Genomic DNA, 18544 nt, shown 5'->3' on the forward strand with positions numbered 1-18544 from the left:
TTCTTTCAATAATGTCTTATAGTTTTCAGTGTATAGGTCTTTCACCTCCTTGATTAAATTTATTCCTAGATATTTTATTCTTTTTGTTGTGATTGTAAATGGGATTGTATTCTTGACTTCTCTTTCTGCTAGTGCCTTATTAGTGTGTAGAAATGCAACTGACTTTTGTAAGTTGATTTTGTACCCTGCAACTTTGCTGTAGTTTTTGATTATTTCTAATGGTTTTCCAATGGATTCTTTAGGGTTTTCTATGTATAAAATCATGTTGTCTGCAGTGAAAGTTTCACTTCTTCTTTGCCAATTTGGATACTTTTTATTTCTTTTCTTTGCCTAATTGCTCTGTCCAAAACCTCCAATACTATGTTGAATAAGAGTGGCGAGAGTGGGCACCCTCGTCTTGTTCCTGTTCTCAGAGGGATGGCTTTCAGTTTTTCACCATTAAGTATGATGTTGGTTGTGGTTTTGTCATATATGGTCTTTATTATGTTGAGGTACTTTCCTTCTCTACACATTTTATTGAGAGTTTTTATCATAAATGGATGTGGGATCTTGTCAAATGCTTTCTCTGCATCTGTTGAGATGATCATTTGTTTTGTTGTTTTTTTTTTGCTGAGGAAGATTGGCCCTGGGCTAACATCCGTGCCCATCTTCCTCTGCTTTATATGTGGGACGCCTGCCACAGCATGGCTTGATAAGCAGTGTGCAGGTCTGTGCCGGGATCCGAACCTGTGAACCCTGGACCGCTGAAGCAGAGTGTGCAAACTTAACCACTACGCCACCAGGCCAGCTCTGTAATTTTTATTCCTCATTTTGTTAATGTGGTGTATCACATTGATAAATTTGCGGATGTTGAGCCATTCCTGCTTCCCTGATATAAATCCCACTTGATAATGGTATATGATCCTTTTAATGAATTGCTGTATTTGGTTTGCCAACATTTTGTTGAGGATTTTTGCATCTATGTTCATCAGCAATATTGGCATGTAATTTTCCTTCTTTGTGTTGTCCTTCTCTGGTTTTGGTAGCAGGGTAATGTTGGCCTCATAGAATGAGTTAGGAAGCGTTCTGTCATCTTCAGTTTTTTGGAGTAGTTTGAGAAGGATAGGTATTAAATATTCTTTGAATGTTTGGTAGAATTCTCCAGAGAAGCCATCTGGTCCTGGACTTTTGTTTTTTGGGAGGTTTTTGATTACTGTTTCAATCTCTTGTGGTTGGTCTATTCAGATTCCCTATTTCTTATTAATTCAGTTTTGGGAGGTTGTATGAGCCTAAGAATTTATCCATTTCTTCTAGGTTATCCAATTTGTTGGCATATCGTTTTTCATAGTGTTTCATAGTATTCCCTCACAATCCTTTCTGTTTCTGTGGTATTTGTTGTAATTTCTCCTTTTTCATTTCTGAGTTTATTTGAGCCTTCTCTTTTTCTTAGTGAGTCTGGGTAAGAGTTTGTCAATTTTATCTTCTCAAAGAACCAGCTGTTAGTTTCATTGATCCCGTCTCTTGTTTTTTAGTCTCTCTTTCATTTATTTCTGCTCTAAGTTTTATTATTTCTTTCATTCTGCTGACTTTGGGCTTTGTTTGTTCTTTTTCTAATTCTGTTAGGTGTAGTTTAAGATTACTTATTTGAGATTTTTCTTGTTTGTTCAGGTGGGCCTGTATTGCTGTAAATTTCCCTCTTAGCACTGCTTTTGCTGCATCCCATTAGAGTTGGTATGTTGTATTTTCATTTTCATTTGTCTCTAAGTATTTTTTGATTTCTTCTGTGATTTCTTCATTGATCCAGTGGTTGTTCGGTAGCATATTGTTTAGTCTCCACATATTTGTGACTTGCCCAGTTTTTGTCATATAATCGATTTCTAGTTTCAGAGCATTGTGGTCAGAGAAGATGCTTGTTATGATTTTAATCTTCTTAAATTTATTGAAGCTTGCCTTGTCTCCCAGCATATGGTCTGTCTTTGAGAATGTTCCATGTGCACTTGAGAAGAATGTGTATTCTGCTGTTTTTGGATGGAATGTTCTATATATATATCTATTAAGTCTATCTGGTGTAGTGTTTCATTTAAGGCGACTATTTCCTTGCTGAATTTCTGTCTGGATGATCTATCCATTGATGTAAGTGGGGTGTTGAGGTCCCCTACTATTATTGTATTGCTGTTGATTTCTCCCTTTAGGTCTGTTAATAGTTGCTTTATATACTCTGGTGCTCCTGTGTTTGATGCATATATATTCATAAGTGTTATGTCCTCTTCGTGAAATGTCCCTTTTATTATTAGATACTGCTCCTCTTTGTCTTTCATTGTCATTTTTATCTTGAAGTCTGCTTTGTCTGATGTAAGTATGGCAACACCTGCTTTCTTTTGCTTGCCATTGGTTGGGGTATCGTCTTCTATCCCTTCACTCTGAGCCTGTGTTTATGTTTAGAGCTGAGGTGTGTTTCCTGAGGGCAGTATATTGTTGGGTCTTATTTTTTAATCCATCCAGCCACTCTGTGTCTTTTGATTGGAGAATTCAATCCATTTACATTTAGAGTGATTATTAATATATGAGGGCTTAATACTGCAATTTTATCTCTTGTTTCTGGTTGTTCTATATTTCCATTGTTTTTCTTCCCTTGTATTTCTGACTGGCATTTCAGTGTGGTGGTTTTCTCAGTTTTTTGTTTATTTATGATTTGTGCCTCTGCTCTGATTCTTTGTTTAGTGGTTACCATGAGGTTTGTGTAAAAGATCTTGTGGATGAGACAGTAAATATATACAAGTATATTCTTTTCAGTATTTGAGAATTTTACTACTCTTCTAAATATTTTTATATCTTTTCTTATCTAAATTCAGTAATCCATAACTATGGATTTTTGTAGGTGATGTTCATTAAAGCACTTTGTAAGTGATGTTCATTAAAGCAAATATCATATGTCATAATTCAACATACTGAGTTAAGGTGGTTTATTACAGTAAAACTCATAAAACTCTTTTTTTTTTTTTGTGAGGAAGATCAGCCCTGAGCTAATATCTGCCAATCCTCCTCTTTTTTTTTTGCTGAGGAAGACTGGCCCTGGGCTAACATCCATGCCCATCTTCCTCTACTTTGTATAGGACGCCGCCACAGCATGGCTTGACAAGCGGTGCGTTGGTTCATGCCCGGAATCCGAACCGGCGAACCCCGGGCCACTGCAGTGGAGCACGCACACTTAACCGCTTGCGCCACCGGGCCGGCCCCATAAAACTCTTAATGTAGTTAAAGTAATGGTAGGCTCTTACTTAGTCTCAAAGACTGTCCAAAAAGTTGTACTTGAAGTTGTAGTATGTCTAAAGATGCATGTGAAATATAAAATATGTGAATTAAAATTTCTACAGAATATGCATTTAGAGAATGTTATTGCTGATAGTTTATAGCCATCCATTAGCATGTAACTCACTGCTTATTTTGCTTTTAAGAACCTTTTACCCAGAATAGCAGCCAAACTTGATGTTGCCCCAATTTCTGACATCATTGCAATCAAGTCACCTGACACATTTGTGAGAACTATTTATGCAGGTGAGTACTCAAGGAAAATAATTAATCAAAATGTTAAATTTTTGTAAATTTTAAAAGCAGAAATTAATCTTGAAGATAGGATTTTAAAACAAGGCATTCACTTGCTTTAAATGGGCTATCTTAAAGGTTTATGAGAAAAATCTTATTCTTAGAATTGCTACTAGACCATGACGTGACATTCTTTCTGATAGATCCAGAGCACAGTTCCTTCTTTCCTTGTCATTCAGTTTACAGAGTGAGATTTTTCCAGTGATCAATAAAAATTAGATTCACTATTCAATATATTTTGTAAGTGCCACCTGGAAAAGCATGCTTTCTATTTTTTTTAAACAGGATTCTCAATCTTCTTTGCTGCTTCTACTCCATTTCCATCTGCATTAAGAAATTCATTTCAGTGTGTCTATAGTTGATTGATCTTTTGCTAAGCACACTGGTCTGTAGAGGGGCTGGAGGAGGCAGTGAACTCTCTGTTCTTTCTAATTGAAGTTGTGTTTGAGTATAAATGGTCAGTTCTTAAATCAGATCTTTCATCTTTAGTAGTGTTTGAGGAGAAATATTTGTTCATAGTTTAGGTCACTCTTAATGTGGTTGCTTATCTATAAGAAATGTCTCAAATCCTTGTAAAGCCTTGGCGCATCACATTTCTTGTTCTGTGTGCCCTATCATGTTTTCACTTCCTTTCCTCCCTTAGCATGCATAGTAGTTTCATTTTTATTAAGTTGTTGCAGCTCATATTATTGAGTCTCTGATTGCATTGTTTTTGGAGAAGCTTTTGTTTGTATTCCTTTTAGGAAGAGTGTGCCTTATTAGTGTGGCTGACTATTCTAGTGTCTTGCTTCCAGGACAGGCAGCATTTGTCCTGTTTTTAAAGACATCCAAGGTTTTACAAATATCCACTGATATGTTTCTTCAGTGTTATGGTCATTTTTCCTGTTCTCAGTAGAGGTTGTAAACAACTGGTCCACAGTTATTTATTCCTTGTCTTTGTGAAGTAAATTCGGAAGCTCAAAGGAATACTTGTTTTGTTGCCTTTCATGTTTTTTGAAAATAAATTGTGTATTTCAGGAAATGCTTTATGTACAGTGAAGTGTGATGAGAAAGTGAAGGTTTTTTCTGTCCGAGGAACATCTTTTGAAGCTGCAGCAACAAGTGGAGGCAGTGCCAGTTTGGAAGAAGGTGAGTCTTCATTTGCAGTTTGTATTTGTTTCTTGTTTTTTAGTTCACAGATTATATTAGAATAAGAGATGGCCTCTGGTTAAATTTGTAATGCAGAGTATTTGAGAGCTCAATCTAAATGGTATTCCCAAGCTTATACAAAAATAAAAAATATTTGTAACATATCTTTTTCCTGTCATTTTTGGTACTACGATAGTTGCTTTGGTGGAACAAAAGGGGTGGTGGAGAGAGGGTCCATTAAAATTAATCTCTTATAATGATGTTAAGATTTTTTACTCTCCTCTCACTGTTCCTGTTTTAATACTTGGGAGATCCAATAGAATGGAAGAATGTAATAATAGTAAATGTATAGAAGGTGCTGCACTTTAACATGTATAGTATCTTATTTGAACCCCATAGAGAAAGAATTATTCCAGTTTTATAGGTAGACTCAGAGAATTAAATGACTTCTCAAAAGTCATATAGCTGATGAGGCGAAGGCTGGAATCTGTTCTCTTTAAGTCTTTCCAAAAATTAGAGAGAATGAAGTTAGGAGCACAAAAAATTCACAGTAACTAAAAAACTTAAATGTTATGAAATTAATTCTTTGTGTGTTTCTCTTAAAAATTATTATTATAGAATTTGAACTTATTGTTTTGTTATATGTATCAATGTATGCAGCATCAAGTACTTCCCCAGTGGGGATATCAGAATGGCTTGACCAGAAATTAACAAAAAGTGATCGACCAGAGCTAACTGGTGCCAAAGTGGTAGTATCTGGTGGTAAGTGGAATATTATAATGTATTAATTTAAAAATATGATGTAAACTTAAAATACTTTGATTTTATTAATATTTATTTTAGAGAGGTACAGAGTGTTTTTCAAATGTAAGAAGTAGGTAAGTTGCAAGTATTATTCCCATTTTACCAATTAGGAAAATGAAATCATTAATACACAATTTGGGCTTTCTGTTGCAAATCTGTTTCACTGGCACCAGGGGGAGCATGGTACAAATCTCATCTCCATAGCTTTGTCCCTTGGTGTCTTTGTCTTATTGACTGACTTCCGTGTTATTCTGGAGAGTATGGTTGGCTTCTAAATCATAGAAAGAACTGGTTGGAAACTCAGAGCCGTGTTGTATGATCCCCACTCTTCACTCTACTTTGAAAGACTTCCAGGGTTGTCCAGGTCTCTATGGATAACTCTTTGAAAGTTGCTTCACATTTAATATCAAAGCTGTTAATATTGCACAAGACTTGCTTCTTTTTGTATATCATGCTCCTTATTAAAAAAAAAAACTTTTTATAGCCTACTGACTGACTTCTTGAAAAAATAATTACTGCTATGATTTTAAAATCTTTCCAAACTAAACATCAAATGAAATAATTGTTTCCAAACAGCCTTGTATTGCAAGCGGCATTGAGAGGAAATCATTTAATATTTCAAAAAGATATATCTGACTCATTTATTCACGGAATGTTTATTGGATATCTCTTCTATGCAAAGCCCATTCTAAAGTGCTGGAGAAACAGAGGAAAAGGTGGAGTGTTCTTGCTCTTAAGAAGTTTAAAGTCTAGTGGAATGACTTACATTCAAATAATTTCATTCAGTCAGTTAGTGAAGTTTTGCTAAATATTATGGATATAGCAGTGACCAAGATAGCTATGGATCCTGCAGTTAAAGAGTTTTTGTTCTAGGGGGGAAGACTGATTTTAAAGACTAATTATACAATTCGTTAACTAGTTAGTTAATTATAGTAGTGTTGAATGCTTTATAGGAGGAATATAGGAATATCATTGGAGAAGTCAGGAAAGGCTTTATAGAGGAGATGGCATGCTTAATACGGCAGATGTGTAATATGAAGATTCACTCAGGTATACAAAATTGCAAAATTTTTATGGAATGAAGTTTATATTTGCTTTATTTGTTTTTTTCGTCTTTTTTAATGAGGTCGGGGTTTGAAAAGTGGAGAGAACTTTAAGTTGTTATATGATTTGGCAGATCAACTACATGCTGCAGGTAAAGTTATTTTCCTTAGTAGAAAAATATTCCCTTTTTGCTGAAATATTTTTTCTTTATTATTTCATTTATATATATATATTTCACTCAAGGCTGCAAATTATTTTGCTTTTTCTGGTTTTCAACTTTTCTCTCTTAGTTTTTCTTAGTTTCCAAGTAAGTGGTATAGCCTTCAGTGAGGAGGGGGTGTCCTTGTTCTTTTTTATTATTTATGCGACGCTCTTACATTTGCCAAGTCTTAGTAGTTTTTTCCATTTTTAAAAAAATTTAAATGTTAGCCTCAGTGCCTACTTCAGATTCAGGAATGCTCTTGTTTTTCTCTTTATTAGTGGTCCAATATTAAATCTCATACAAACAGAAATTAACATTTAACATTATTTTTAAATTATGTTAACCATTTATAGGAAAGATAGAACTTATTATAAGTGTATCAGTGAGAATGGAATGATGTTCTTTGAAAAATCAGAAAATTAAAAATATTTTAGTTTTTAATTATACAGTATTACATGAATATATTCTTCTTCTTCTTTTTTTTTTTTGTGAGGAAGATTGGCCCTGAGCTAACATCTGTTGCCAATCTTCTTTTTGCCTGAGGAAGATTGTCCCTGAGCTAACATCTGGGCCAATCTTCCTCTACTTTGTATGTGGGGCGCCACCACAGCATGGCCTGATGAGCAGTGTGTAGGCTGGTGCCCGGCATCCAAACCCAAAAACCCTGAGCTGCCAAAGCGGAGCTCACGAACCTAACCACCTCGCCACCAGGCCAACCTCTATATATATTCCTCTTTTTACAAAAAAGTCTCAATTCTGTCCTCCCTCGTTTAAGAGTTTCGTGTATAACCTTCTCGGCTTTTCCTAATGCTTTTATATTACCTAATATGTGTAACCATAGAAATAGTAATGGTTTTGTCTGAATAAAGGCACGATATTGACTCTTTATAATCAGATGGTGTATTTGATGGAGGATGTTTATTTCATTCATTCATTCTTTAATTGAACAAATATCTGTTGAGTGTCTGCCATATGTTAGGCACTATTTCAGGAGCTAGGGAAATAGTAGTGAACAAAATAAGCAAAAAGTCTCTGCCTTTGTGGAAGTTACATTTCTATTTGGGTGAGGCTAGACTTTGTATTATATGGTGGAGGACAAGATGACTGGAGAAGAGTTGTTCAAGAGACTGAGAAGTCAGGGTGTTAAAATCTCCAAGAATTAAGACAAGACTAGTATTGGAGAAAGTGACAATGACCCAGAAGCTAAAAATCATGGAGAAATGAAGGGGATTTACCTAGTGGTTGATAGATGAGACAGCAATAAATGGGTGATATAATCTGATGACATGAGATTCAAAGCTGAAGGCTTTTAAGGAGGAAGGAGGGGGAGCTTTCTGAGAGTGGCAATGAGGAGTTCCACCTCCAGGCCCAGTGGTAATGAAGATGGTGGCAGACAAAGCAACATTTGCTGGAGAGGGCTACAAGGGAGTTGTTGTCCTCAGGCAACATCTAGACAAATAGGTGGAATATATAGAGAATTATAGTGTGCTGATATTGGGCTGTGAGTTCCAGAAATCACACTGTAAGGGTTCAAGAATTGGGGAAGAGTGGGAGATGGGTGCAGATTAGGGAGCGTGCAGGGCATTATGGGGATCAATGTATGGGTTATGAAGGATAACCTTTGTGTCTGGGGCTTGTTATAGTGACTGATGTAAGTAAAAGGCAGGATGTGATCAGTCCTAACTGACTTGAGATAGGTAGTGGTGGTGAGGCTGTGAGTGTTAGCAGGTAGTGAGGTATTGTCTGCGGCTTCCTCTGTCCTCTCCAGATGGAGGTGAAAAGGACCTAAGGCTCATTATTGACCCCTGCTGGGAGAGAGGTAGCTTTACTGCAAGTACAGGGCTCTTTGTTGACTCCTGCTGAATGAGGATAGAAGGCAGCTAGTTAAATTCTAATTTTTTTTAAGATTGCAAATATTGGTTAAACCTTTATCTTGTGTTATATGTAACTTTTTTCTTTATATGATCACAAGAGGTAATGATATTATGGTACCTTTCTTCAAAAGTTATGAAGTTATGATTACATAAAACGAGTATTATATAATGACATCCCAAACAGATTATAATGTATGTTTTAGGAATGTCTGAATACCTTTTGGTAGAGTAAGCTGGGGAGTTAAGCCAAATTTAAAATCTTAAATTCTTGGTTATAAATAGAAGGCATTTCTTGAAGCTTTGTGTATAAAGCAGGCAATAGTACTTAGTTTTGGAATTCTTGATCAGTGACAAGGGGATTTTTTTTTTTTAAGTAAGGCCTTTATGAAATAAATTTCTAACTGTACTGTATCAGTGTCTTTTTTTTTTTTTAAAGTTCTTAGTGAGTATCCCAACTAGCTGAATAATAGAGCTTAAAAAAATGACAAATATTTGTTCCCTTTAGTTGGTGCTTCTCGTGCTGCTGTTGATGCTGGCTTTGTTCCCAATGACATGCAAGTTGGACAGACAGGAAAAATAATAGCACCTGTAAGTATTGCAATAAAATGTGCCATGCAAAATTTCATGGAGATAAGAACTGTATATATTTGTTAAATAGTCATCTCAGTGATTTATGTCCTATTCAGTGTACTTAAGTAGTTAGCCATTACCATGGTGAATGTGTCCTTCTTCTCACAAGGTCTGTGGATTTCTTGGTCTCGGTAAAATGCTTAGAAGTTCTTAAATCCAGCATTGTTTTTCAAATTTTTTATGGTGGTGGAGCAGTTTGTCAAATTTGTATCACAACACCAAATATAAAATTGATATAAAACCATTCAGTATTTTATTATTAAATGGTTTTATAAGTTCACATTACCCTTTATTACCATTAACCCTATATATTATAAAATCAATCAGAAAAACAATGAATCTGTATTAATGAACACAGAATCTCAAAATACAGAGCTGTGATTGACAGTTGTAGTGTTACATCTTCCTGAACATCTGGTTTATTTATGTGTTTTGTCTAGTTACGGAAAATTCTGATCTGTATAGATAAATGATACTAAAATATTCTTCAGTAAAACCTATCCAAAACTTAGAAAATGAATACTTTAGTGTCAAAGTTGAATCACTAACAATATCTAATGATTGTTCGCATTTCTTAGATGATAAATGTTTTCAGTGAATAGGATTGCCAGCCAATTTAAATCTTTATTGTGTGGAGGAAAATGAGTTTTTTATGTATTTCAAAACAAAATGTATTTTTTTATGTATTTTAAAACAAGATATGAAGTCATATCCGTTAAAAAAAATCTCATATCTCAGGCCCTGTTCTATCAGATGTTCATTCAAAATTTCAAAATAGTCAAAAAATTTTAAGTCCTGTCTTTGAAGTTTGTTTTGAAGTGTCTGTTCAGTCTTTTGCCTTTTTAAAATTGGGTGTCTTGTCTTTTTGTTGTCTCTTTGTAGGACATCTTTTATAACCTGCATACAAATTCTTTGTCAGGGCCTGGCCCAGTGGTGTAGTGGTTAAGTTTGTGTGCTCCGCTTCGGCAGCCTGGAGTTCACAGGTTTGGATCCCAGGCACGGACCTATGCACTGCTTATTAAGCCATGCTGTGACACGTGACCCCCATATAAAGTAGAGGAAGATGGGCAACAGGTGTTAGGTCAAGGCTAATCTTCCTTACCAAAAAAAAACCAAAAAACAAAAACAAACTCTTTGTCAGATACATGTACTGTGGATATTTTTTCTCATGTTGAGGTTCCTCTATTGATTTTCTTTTGATGAGCAGAAATTTTAAATTTTTATAAGATCTATTATATTGGTCTTTCCTCTTATGATTAATACTTTTTGTGTTATTCAGCTTATTTGAAGTAAGATAAGAAGATCTCAAAATCTAAAATAGTTACTAAAACTGTTTATGAATGAAGTCACAAAACCATGTGACCTGTTTGCTTGTGATACTACATTAATCAGGCTGTGAGAGAGCATTTATTGAGCAGATGAGCTCAAGCCTTCCCTGGCCTTTAATTAGATATGGTACACATGTATATGTTGTGGAAAACTTGTTTGTCCGGGCTTACATGAGTAGACATCTTCAGGCTTGAATTTACAAAAGACCATCCTTCCTACTCAATAATACTTCTACAAGAAATTCTGAGATATACACTGAAGTGGTAGACAAACTTTTATTTATTTTGATTGAAAGGGAGTACTTTTTATTAAGCAGAATAGGAGAATGACAGGGAATGACCAGTGGCATCCTTACCTGTATTGAAAATAAATGTTATACAGTCATCTTTCTTTAACATGACTATTATGACTATAGAATTATTGAATTGTTTTTCATAAGGGATTTAAATATATTAAATGCTTTGAAGACTTTCTTTAATATAAATCATATAATCCCCAGAGATTCTGATTCATTAACTCTGAGTTAGGCCTGGGTATGTATATATGTATGTATTTGTGTGTGCGCGTCTGTGTGTCTTTTTCTTTAAGACTTTAAAACTGTTTTTGAAACAACCTCAAGTTTCCAGAAAACTTCTAAGTACATAACAAACACCTTTATCTTTGTGGACCGTTTGAGAGTAAGTTGCTGAGATGATGCCCCATCACCCCCAAATATGTAGGAGATGATGCCCCATCACCCCCAAATATGTAGGACATTCTCCTACATAACCACAATAGAACCTTTAAAATCAGGACATTAACATTGATACATTAATACCGTCTAATCATCAGAGCCCATTCAGGTTTTGCCAGTTGTCCCAATAAAGTCCTTTATAGCAACAGGATCTAGTTCAGAATCACATGTTGCGTATACTTGTCATGTGTCCTTCCATCTTAAACAGTTTCTATCTTACCTTGACTTTTATGACTTTGACACTTTTGAATATTATAGGACAGCTATTTTGTAGAATAGAATATCCCTCAATTTGAGTTTGTCTGATGTTTCCTCACAATTCAATTTAGGTAATACATCTTTGACAGGAATATCACAAAAGTGATATTTCATCCTATCAGGTGCTACACAATTTCATTTTGTCTTATTACTAGTGATTTTCACTTTGATCATTTGTTTAAGGTGATATCTGTCAAATTTCTCTTCTGTAAAGTTACTTCTTCCTTTGTAATTAATAAATTTATGAGGATGTACTTTGAAATGATGTGAATGTTCTAGTTCTCTTCAAGCTTTCAGTTTATTCATTTATTTGTATCAGTAGGGACTTTTGGTTCCTATTTTACTCAGTGAGTAAAAATTTGTTGTTTTTATTATTATTATTGATGTACAAATTGTCCCACATTTGGCCAGTGAGAACCCCTTCAGGGTGGCTTCTGTGTCTTTTTGATATGTTTCCATCATTCTTGAGCCCTTTTTTTACTTTCTAACAGAAGAAGATGTTCCAGGCTCATTTTGTACTTTTCCTATCCTAGCCCTGGGATCAGCCTTTTCTCCAAGGAGTCCTGGTTCCTTTTAGTGAAGTATAGTGTTTAGAAGCCAACATCTGGATGTTAGTTGTGCTCATTGCTATTGGGATGTTGCTCTTCCCAGGACCTCTCAGAAAAAAAAAGCTCGTATGCATTTATATATGCATACAAACACATTTACATCTATATTTCTTTTTTTTTTTTTTTTTTGTGAGGAAGATCAGCCCTGAGCTAACATCCATGCTAATCCTCTTCTTTTTTACTGAGGGAGGCGGGCTCTGAGCTAACATCTATTGCCAATCCTCTTCCTTTTTTTTTCCCCAAAGCCCCAGTAGATAGTTGTATGTCGTAGTTGCACATCCTTCTAGTTGCTGTATGTGGGACACGGCCGGAGCAGCGGTGTGTTGGTGCGCGCCCGGGATCTGAACCCGGGTTGCCAGTAGCGGAGCGCGCTCACTTAACCGCTAAGCCACGGGGCCAGCCCTGACATCTATATTTCTATATCGGTCTATATATATTAAAAACCATGAGTTCACAGTGATACTGCCAACCCAAGTCCAATACCACAGGGTCAATGCTAGTTCTCTCCCTTTCCCTGTTTGTAATGCCCTTCCCTTACAGTGAAAAACCTGGACTCTGCCAATACCCTACCCTGCGCAGGATACCCCACTCAGGCTCCAACACCCTGCACCAAACAGCCCTTCTATATAGATACCCTCTCCACCTTGCTTGGACTCTGGCACCCCTGTCTGAATTATTTCTTCCCGAAGTAGTTGTACAATTTTACATTCCCACCAACGATGTATTTGGGTTCCAGTTGCTCCTCATGTTCACCAACATTTGGTGTTTTAGCTGTTCAGGTGCATGTAGTGGTACCTTATTGTTGTTTTAATTTGTATTTCCCTGATATCTAATGATAATGAACACTGTTGTGTTATTGGCCATTCAAATGTCTTCCTTATGAAGTGTGTTCATATCTTTGGCTCCTTTTTCTTGAATTGCTTATCTTTTTGTTATTGAGTTGTAGAAGTTTTTTATATATTCCAGATATGAGTTTCTTGTCAGATATATGTTTTGCAAATATTTTCTCCCAATCTGTGGTTTGCCTATTTATTTTCTTAATGGTATCAAGTTGAGGAACTTCCCTTTTGTTCCCAGTTTGCTGAGAGTTGTTACTATGAATGGTTGTTGAGTTTTGTCGGACGTTTTTTCTGCGTCTATTGAAATGATCATATGGTTTTTCTCCTTTATTCTGTTAATCTGGTGAATTACATTATTTGATTTTTTAATGTTAAACTACTTTGAATTACTGTCATAAATCCTATTTGATCGTTGAACCATGTTCCCTCCTGCTCTGTTTTCTGAATGAGTTTGTGTAGCATTCGTGTGTTTTTTTTTCTTCAGTGTTTGATAGAATTCACTAGTGATGCCATCTGGGCCTACGGTTTTCTTTGTTGGAGTGTTTGACAGTTAACTCAATTTCTTTAATAGATTTAGGGCTATTCAGACTTTCTGTTTTATTTTGAGTCCTTTTTGCTAAGTGGTATGTGCAGTGATAGCTCCTCTTTAATTTCTGCAATTGGTAATTTGTATCTCTCTTTTTTTTTCTCCTTCTATTCATCAGTCTAGTTAGCAGTTTATAAAAATTAAAATCTTTTCTGTGATCTGACTTTTTAAAGTAACAGCTTTATTGAGATATAATTCATATACCATATTAAGTGTTTAATTCAGTGCTTTTGGTATATTCCGAGTTGTACAACCATCACCTCAGTCAATTTTAGAACATTTTCATCACCCCAAAAAGAACCTGCATACCTATTTTATTCCCAACTCCCCCGGCCCAAGGCAACTACCAGTCTACTTTCTGTTTATATAGATTTGCCTATTCTGGACATTTCATATAAATGTAATCATATAGTATGTGGTCTTTTATGAGTGGCCTTTTTCATTTAGCATAATGTTTTCAAGGTTTATCCATAACATAGTATTCTTTTTTTATTGCCAAATAGTATTTCATTATATTGATATACCACATTTTATTTATCCATTCATCATCTGATGTACATTTGGGTTGTTTTTGCTTTTTGGCTGTTATGAATAATGCACATACAAGCATTCATATACAAGTTTTTGTGTGGACATATGTTTCATTTCTCTTGGATATATACTTAGGAGTGGAATGGCTGCATCATATGGTAACTCTGTGTTTAACCTTTTGAGGAACTGTCCAATTGTTTTCCAGTGTAGCTACACCAAAATGAACCAACTTTTAGCTTTGTTAATTTTTTTGATTGTTCGTCTGTTTTCTTTTTATTGATTTTTGTTCTTAATTTCCTTCCTTCTAATTACTTTGAGTTTACCTTGTTCTTAAGGTAGCACTGTGCTTCATTAATTTTGTATTTTGCTTGTTTTTAAATGTAAATATTAAAGGTATAAATTTCCCTCTCAGCACTGCTTTAGCTGCATCCTACAAATTTTAATATGTTGTATTTTTATCATTCATTAAAATTTATTTTCTAGTTTAGAAAATTAGAAATGTTTAATTTTGAGAGATTTGTGTTTTTTTCCTAGATATTTTCTATTATTGATTGCTAAGTTAATTTTGGAAAATATCTCTTTAATATTTCAGTCTTAAAATTTATTGAGATTTATTTTATGGCCTAGCAAATGCTCTATCTTGGTGAACAAACCATGTGCACTTGGAAAGAGCGTATATTCTGCCCTTAGACACTGCAGGAAAAAAGATTGGTGAACTTGAAGATATGGCAGCAGAAACTATCCAAAATGAGACAGAGAGAAAAATAAGAAAAAAACAGGAAAAAATGGACAGAGCATTGGTGAGCTGTGGGACAACTTTAGGAGGCCTAATATATGTGTGATTGGAGCAGAAAAACTATTTGAAGAAATAATGGCCAGAAAATTTCCAAATTTTATGAAAACTAGAAACCCACAGATATCAGAAGCTCAACAAACTCCAAGAACAGGAAACATGAAGGAAATTACAAGGCACATCATAATCAAGTTATTTAAAAAATGATAAAAAGAAAGTTTTAAAAGCAGAGCAAAATATAAATGAACTAAATGCTCTAGTCAAAAAGCAGAGATTGTCAGAATATATAAAAGCAAGACTCAAGTATATGCCACCTATAAGAAATACATTTTAGATATGAAAAAAGAGATACACTGAGAGGGAAGGGATAGAAAAAGATACACCATACAAACAGTTCGCATAAGAAGTCTGGTGTGTCTTTGTTAATACCAGATAAAGTAGACTTCAAGACAGTGAGTACTGCTAAAGATAAAGAGGGACATTACATAATGATAAAAGTATCAACTTATCAGGAAGACAGAATAATTGTGAATGTATGAGTGCCCCAAACAGAGTTTCAGAATACATCAAGCAAAAACTGACAGAACTAAAATGAGAAATAGACAAATCCATAATCATAATTGGAGATTTTAACACCTTTTCCCAGTAATTGATAGAATGACTAGACCAAAAAATTCAGTAAGCACATAAAAGATCTAGACCAGGGGTCAGCAAACTTTATCTGTAAAGAGTCAGATAGCAAATATTTTTGGTTTTATGGGCCACAGAGTCTCTGTTGTAACTACTTAACTCTTCTGTTATAGAGCAAAAGCAGCCATAGACAAATAAGTAAATGAATGAGCATGGCTCATTGGAGCATGACTGTATTCCAATAACACTTTGTGTACAAAATAGGCAGCAGTCCAGATTTGGTCTGTTAACCTAACATTTATAGAACACTATGCCACGTTTTTTTCTCTATTTTTATTCCAGGACTCCAGTTACACATCTTTTAGGTATCTTTATATCTTTCCGCAGATTACTGAAGTTCTATTCATTCTTTTTCATCTTTTTTTTCCCTCTGTTCTTTATGTTGGATGATTTCTGTTGGTCTATCTTCAAGGTCACTGACTCTTCTATAATTTATAATATGCTGTTAATCCCATTAGGGAATTCCTTATTTCAGATTTTGTATTTTTCAGTTCTAGATTTGCATTTGGTTCTTTTTATAGTTTTCATTTCTCTGCTGGAATTTCTTATCTGTTCAGTCATTACAGATCTTTTCCTTTACATCTTTGACCATACTTACAATAGCCACTTTTAAATCCTTATGTACTAATTCCAAAATCTGGGTTATTTCAGGATTGATCTCCTTTGATTGTATTTTCACGTTTTCCTGTTTCATTATTTGTGTTGTCTTAGGACTCCTTACTTTTAAAAATTATTGAGGCCTCTCAAAGAGCTTTTGTTTATGTGGGTCATATCTATTGATATTTATTGTATTAGAAATTCAAACATAAAAATTAAAAATATTTATTCATTTGAAAATAACAATAATAAAACCATTTATCTTAATAGAAATAACATTTTAATGAAAATAACTATATCTTCCAAAACAAAAAAATTTAATGCGAGTAGTGATATTATTTTACATTTTTGGCTTGGTATCTGGCTTAAATAGAAAATGGCTAGATTCTCATTTCTGCTTCCAGTGTGTTGTTTTATATTGGTTTGATTAAAGTATATGAGGAAAATCCAGCATCACAGAATATGCAGTTGGAAAAGAAAGGAGAATTTTAATAGCCTTTTCAGAAAGTTGTGGGTATTCTTCTTTTACGCTACACCAAAACTTGACAAGTAGTAATTTCTTAAAGATTATTTGCAGTGTGGAATCTGAAACCATATCAATGAACTTTTTATACTCTTACATTAAAATCAGTTGGTCTGTATTGCACTTTGAATAGATCTTTTATTATCTTGTAACATCATGCATTGTTCATGTAGAAAATAATGGTGTGGTTTTGCAGATCTTCCAAATGTTGACACATTTTATCAGTATCAAAAAAGCACATTTATTAATATCACCACTCATCTTGTTATAAGTCTTTAAAGCTTATATTCATGGATACAAGTTTTTTAGAATTCTAGTTATCACTTAACAGCTCAAATTTTGTCTCTGGCAACAAAAACTTTCAGTTGTTTTCCCAGAATTGATAAACTCACTTCATTCATTTTCAATAAAATGTCTGCCAAAACCCCAAATATCTGTCAGTTGTTCTTTGAAGTAAAAATGGTGTTCCACAAAAAAAGTGATCAGTTCAGCTTGTGACTCAAACCGATATACAAGTGATTTTTCTCAAGATAATCATTGTGCTTTGGTATGCAGTGCAAGTACTTTCTGCATACTTCACATTTTGTCACAGAATACTAAAAAGATGTGTACACAAAGGTCAAGATTTAATAAAACTAATAATTTTTACTGCTTCGTCAAGGACATTCTTAAGTGAAACTAGATTTTTCTTTTTCTATTTTTAACTGTGAGTATGTGGTTATGAAGAATGCTATGACGACTAGTACAGTTTGGTGCAACTGTGATAGAATAAGAGAGAAAAGGGCAAATAACATTTTAGTATTACCATGAAAATAGTTTTGACCTTGCAGACCCCTGAAGGAGTCTTGCGGCGTCTAGTGATGTGCAAACCGTATTTTGAGAATCACTGGCTTAGTACTTTGGGTTGTATTATAGACATTGAATAATATCCATATAGATTATAGATTCTGTTATATTTCTATTAAGAATATTAATTTTTTGTTTTAGCAGGCGGTTGCCTTAGCTGAATTCAAACTCCAAACTCTATATTCTCTTTTAGTCCTAGCCAGGTGGCTTACAGGCTGCCTCACACATGTCTAACGCAGGGGTCAGCCAGAGGTTTAAGCAGAGTATATATGTAGTTTGTGGTCCTCCCTCTGGAATTTTTTCCTTACCTTCCAGCTAATGTGGCAGCCACAAATACTGTCTGCTGTGTGTTTCCTCAACTAATAAGACTGCAGGTTTCTATCCAAAATGGCTACTTTCTGATTGGCTTTTATCTCCCTTGTGGGAAATCTGTAAATGCCCCAAGGGAGAAAGTAGAGATATATGGTGGGCTTATCTTATTGTGCCTCCCTTCCCTACAGAATTCTGGCTTCTCAAATGCTACCTGTCTTGGTTGATCTCCAATGTGTTTAAACAGTTGCTGTCTGTGTTTTAACCAGGTTTCCTAGTTTTTTCTACAGGAGGGTTAGTCTGATACAAGCTTTTCCCTCAGGGCCATATAAGCAGGAGTCCTGAGGCCCAGAATTGAGTGCATTACTTCACATGTGTTCTGACTAGTACAGAGTTGGATTATTATCTTCCTAAATAATATTTTAATTAATGCTACTTAATATTGCATTAGGTTCTTGGCAGCCATATCTCACTGTTGGCATGTATTACACTTGTGGACATTCAAAATCTCTGTCTTCTCCTTCTCCCACATTTTATTGCCTGCTGTTAAACCATGTATAGTAGTAATGCAGTGTTTCTTTGTGTTTAAAGGTGAACACAGTACTTTCATTTATTTTTATTAAATTTGGGTCTGTGTT

At 34.8% G+C, this 18544-nt stretch overlaps 1 protein-coding gene across 3 annotated transcripts in view; it reads left to right on the plus strand.

Annotated features, from left to right (window-relative positions):
- Nucleotides 1-18544, plus strand: part of ETFA (electron transfer flavoprotein subunit alpha) — a 76607-nt gene that overhangs the window by 21748 nt on the left and 36315 nt on the right. For 2 of the 3 annotated variants that reach the window (XR_009220089.1, XM_058542159.1), the window contains exons 5-9: nt 3435-3534; nt 4600-4710; nt 5371-5472; nt 6641-6709; nt 9140-9222. Coding sequence is in view for 2 of the 3 variants with exons in the window: in XM_058542159.1 (XP_058398142.1) it covers nt 3435-3534; nt 4600-4710; nt 5371-5472; nt 6641-6709; nt 9140-9222 (465 nt within the window). In the remaining variant the exon portion in view is untranslated. The remainder of the gene's footprint in view (nt 1-3434; nt 3535-4599; nt 4711-5370; nt 5473-6640; nt 6710-9139; nt 9223-18544) is intronic. The other variant, XM_058542160.1, reaches the window with a different exon arrangement.

The sequence above is a fragment of the Diceros bicornis genome, chromosome 5 (assembly GCF_020826845.1).
Source record: "Diceros bicornis minor isolate mBicDic1 chromosome 5, mDicBic1.mat.cur, whole genome shotgun sequence".
Lineage (NCBI taxonomy): Eukaryota > Metazoa > Chordata > Mammalia > Perissodactyla > Rhinocerotidae > Diceros > Diceros bicornis.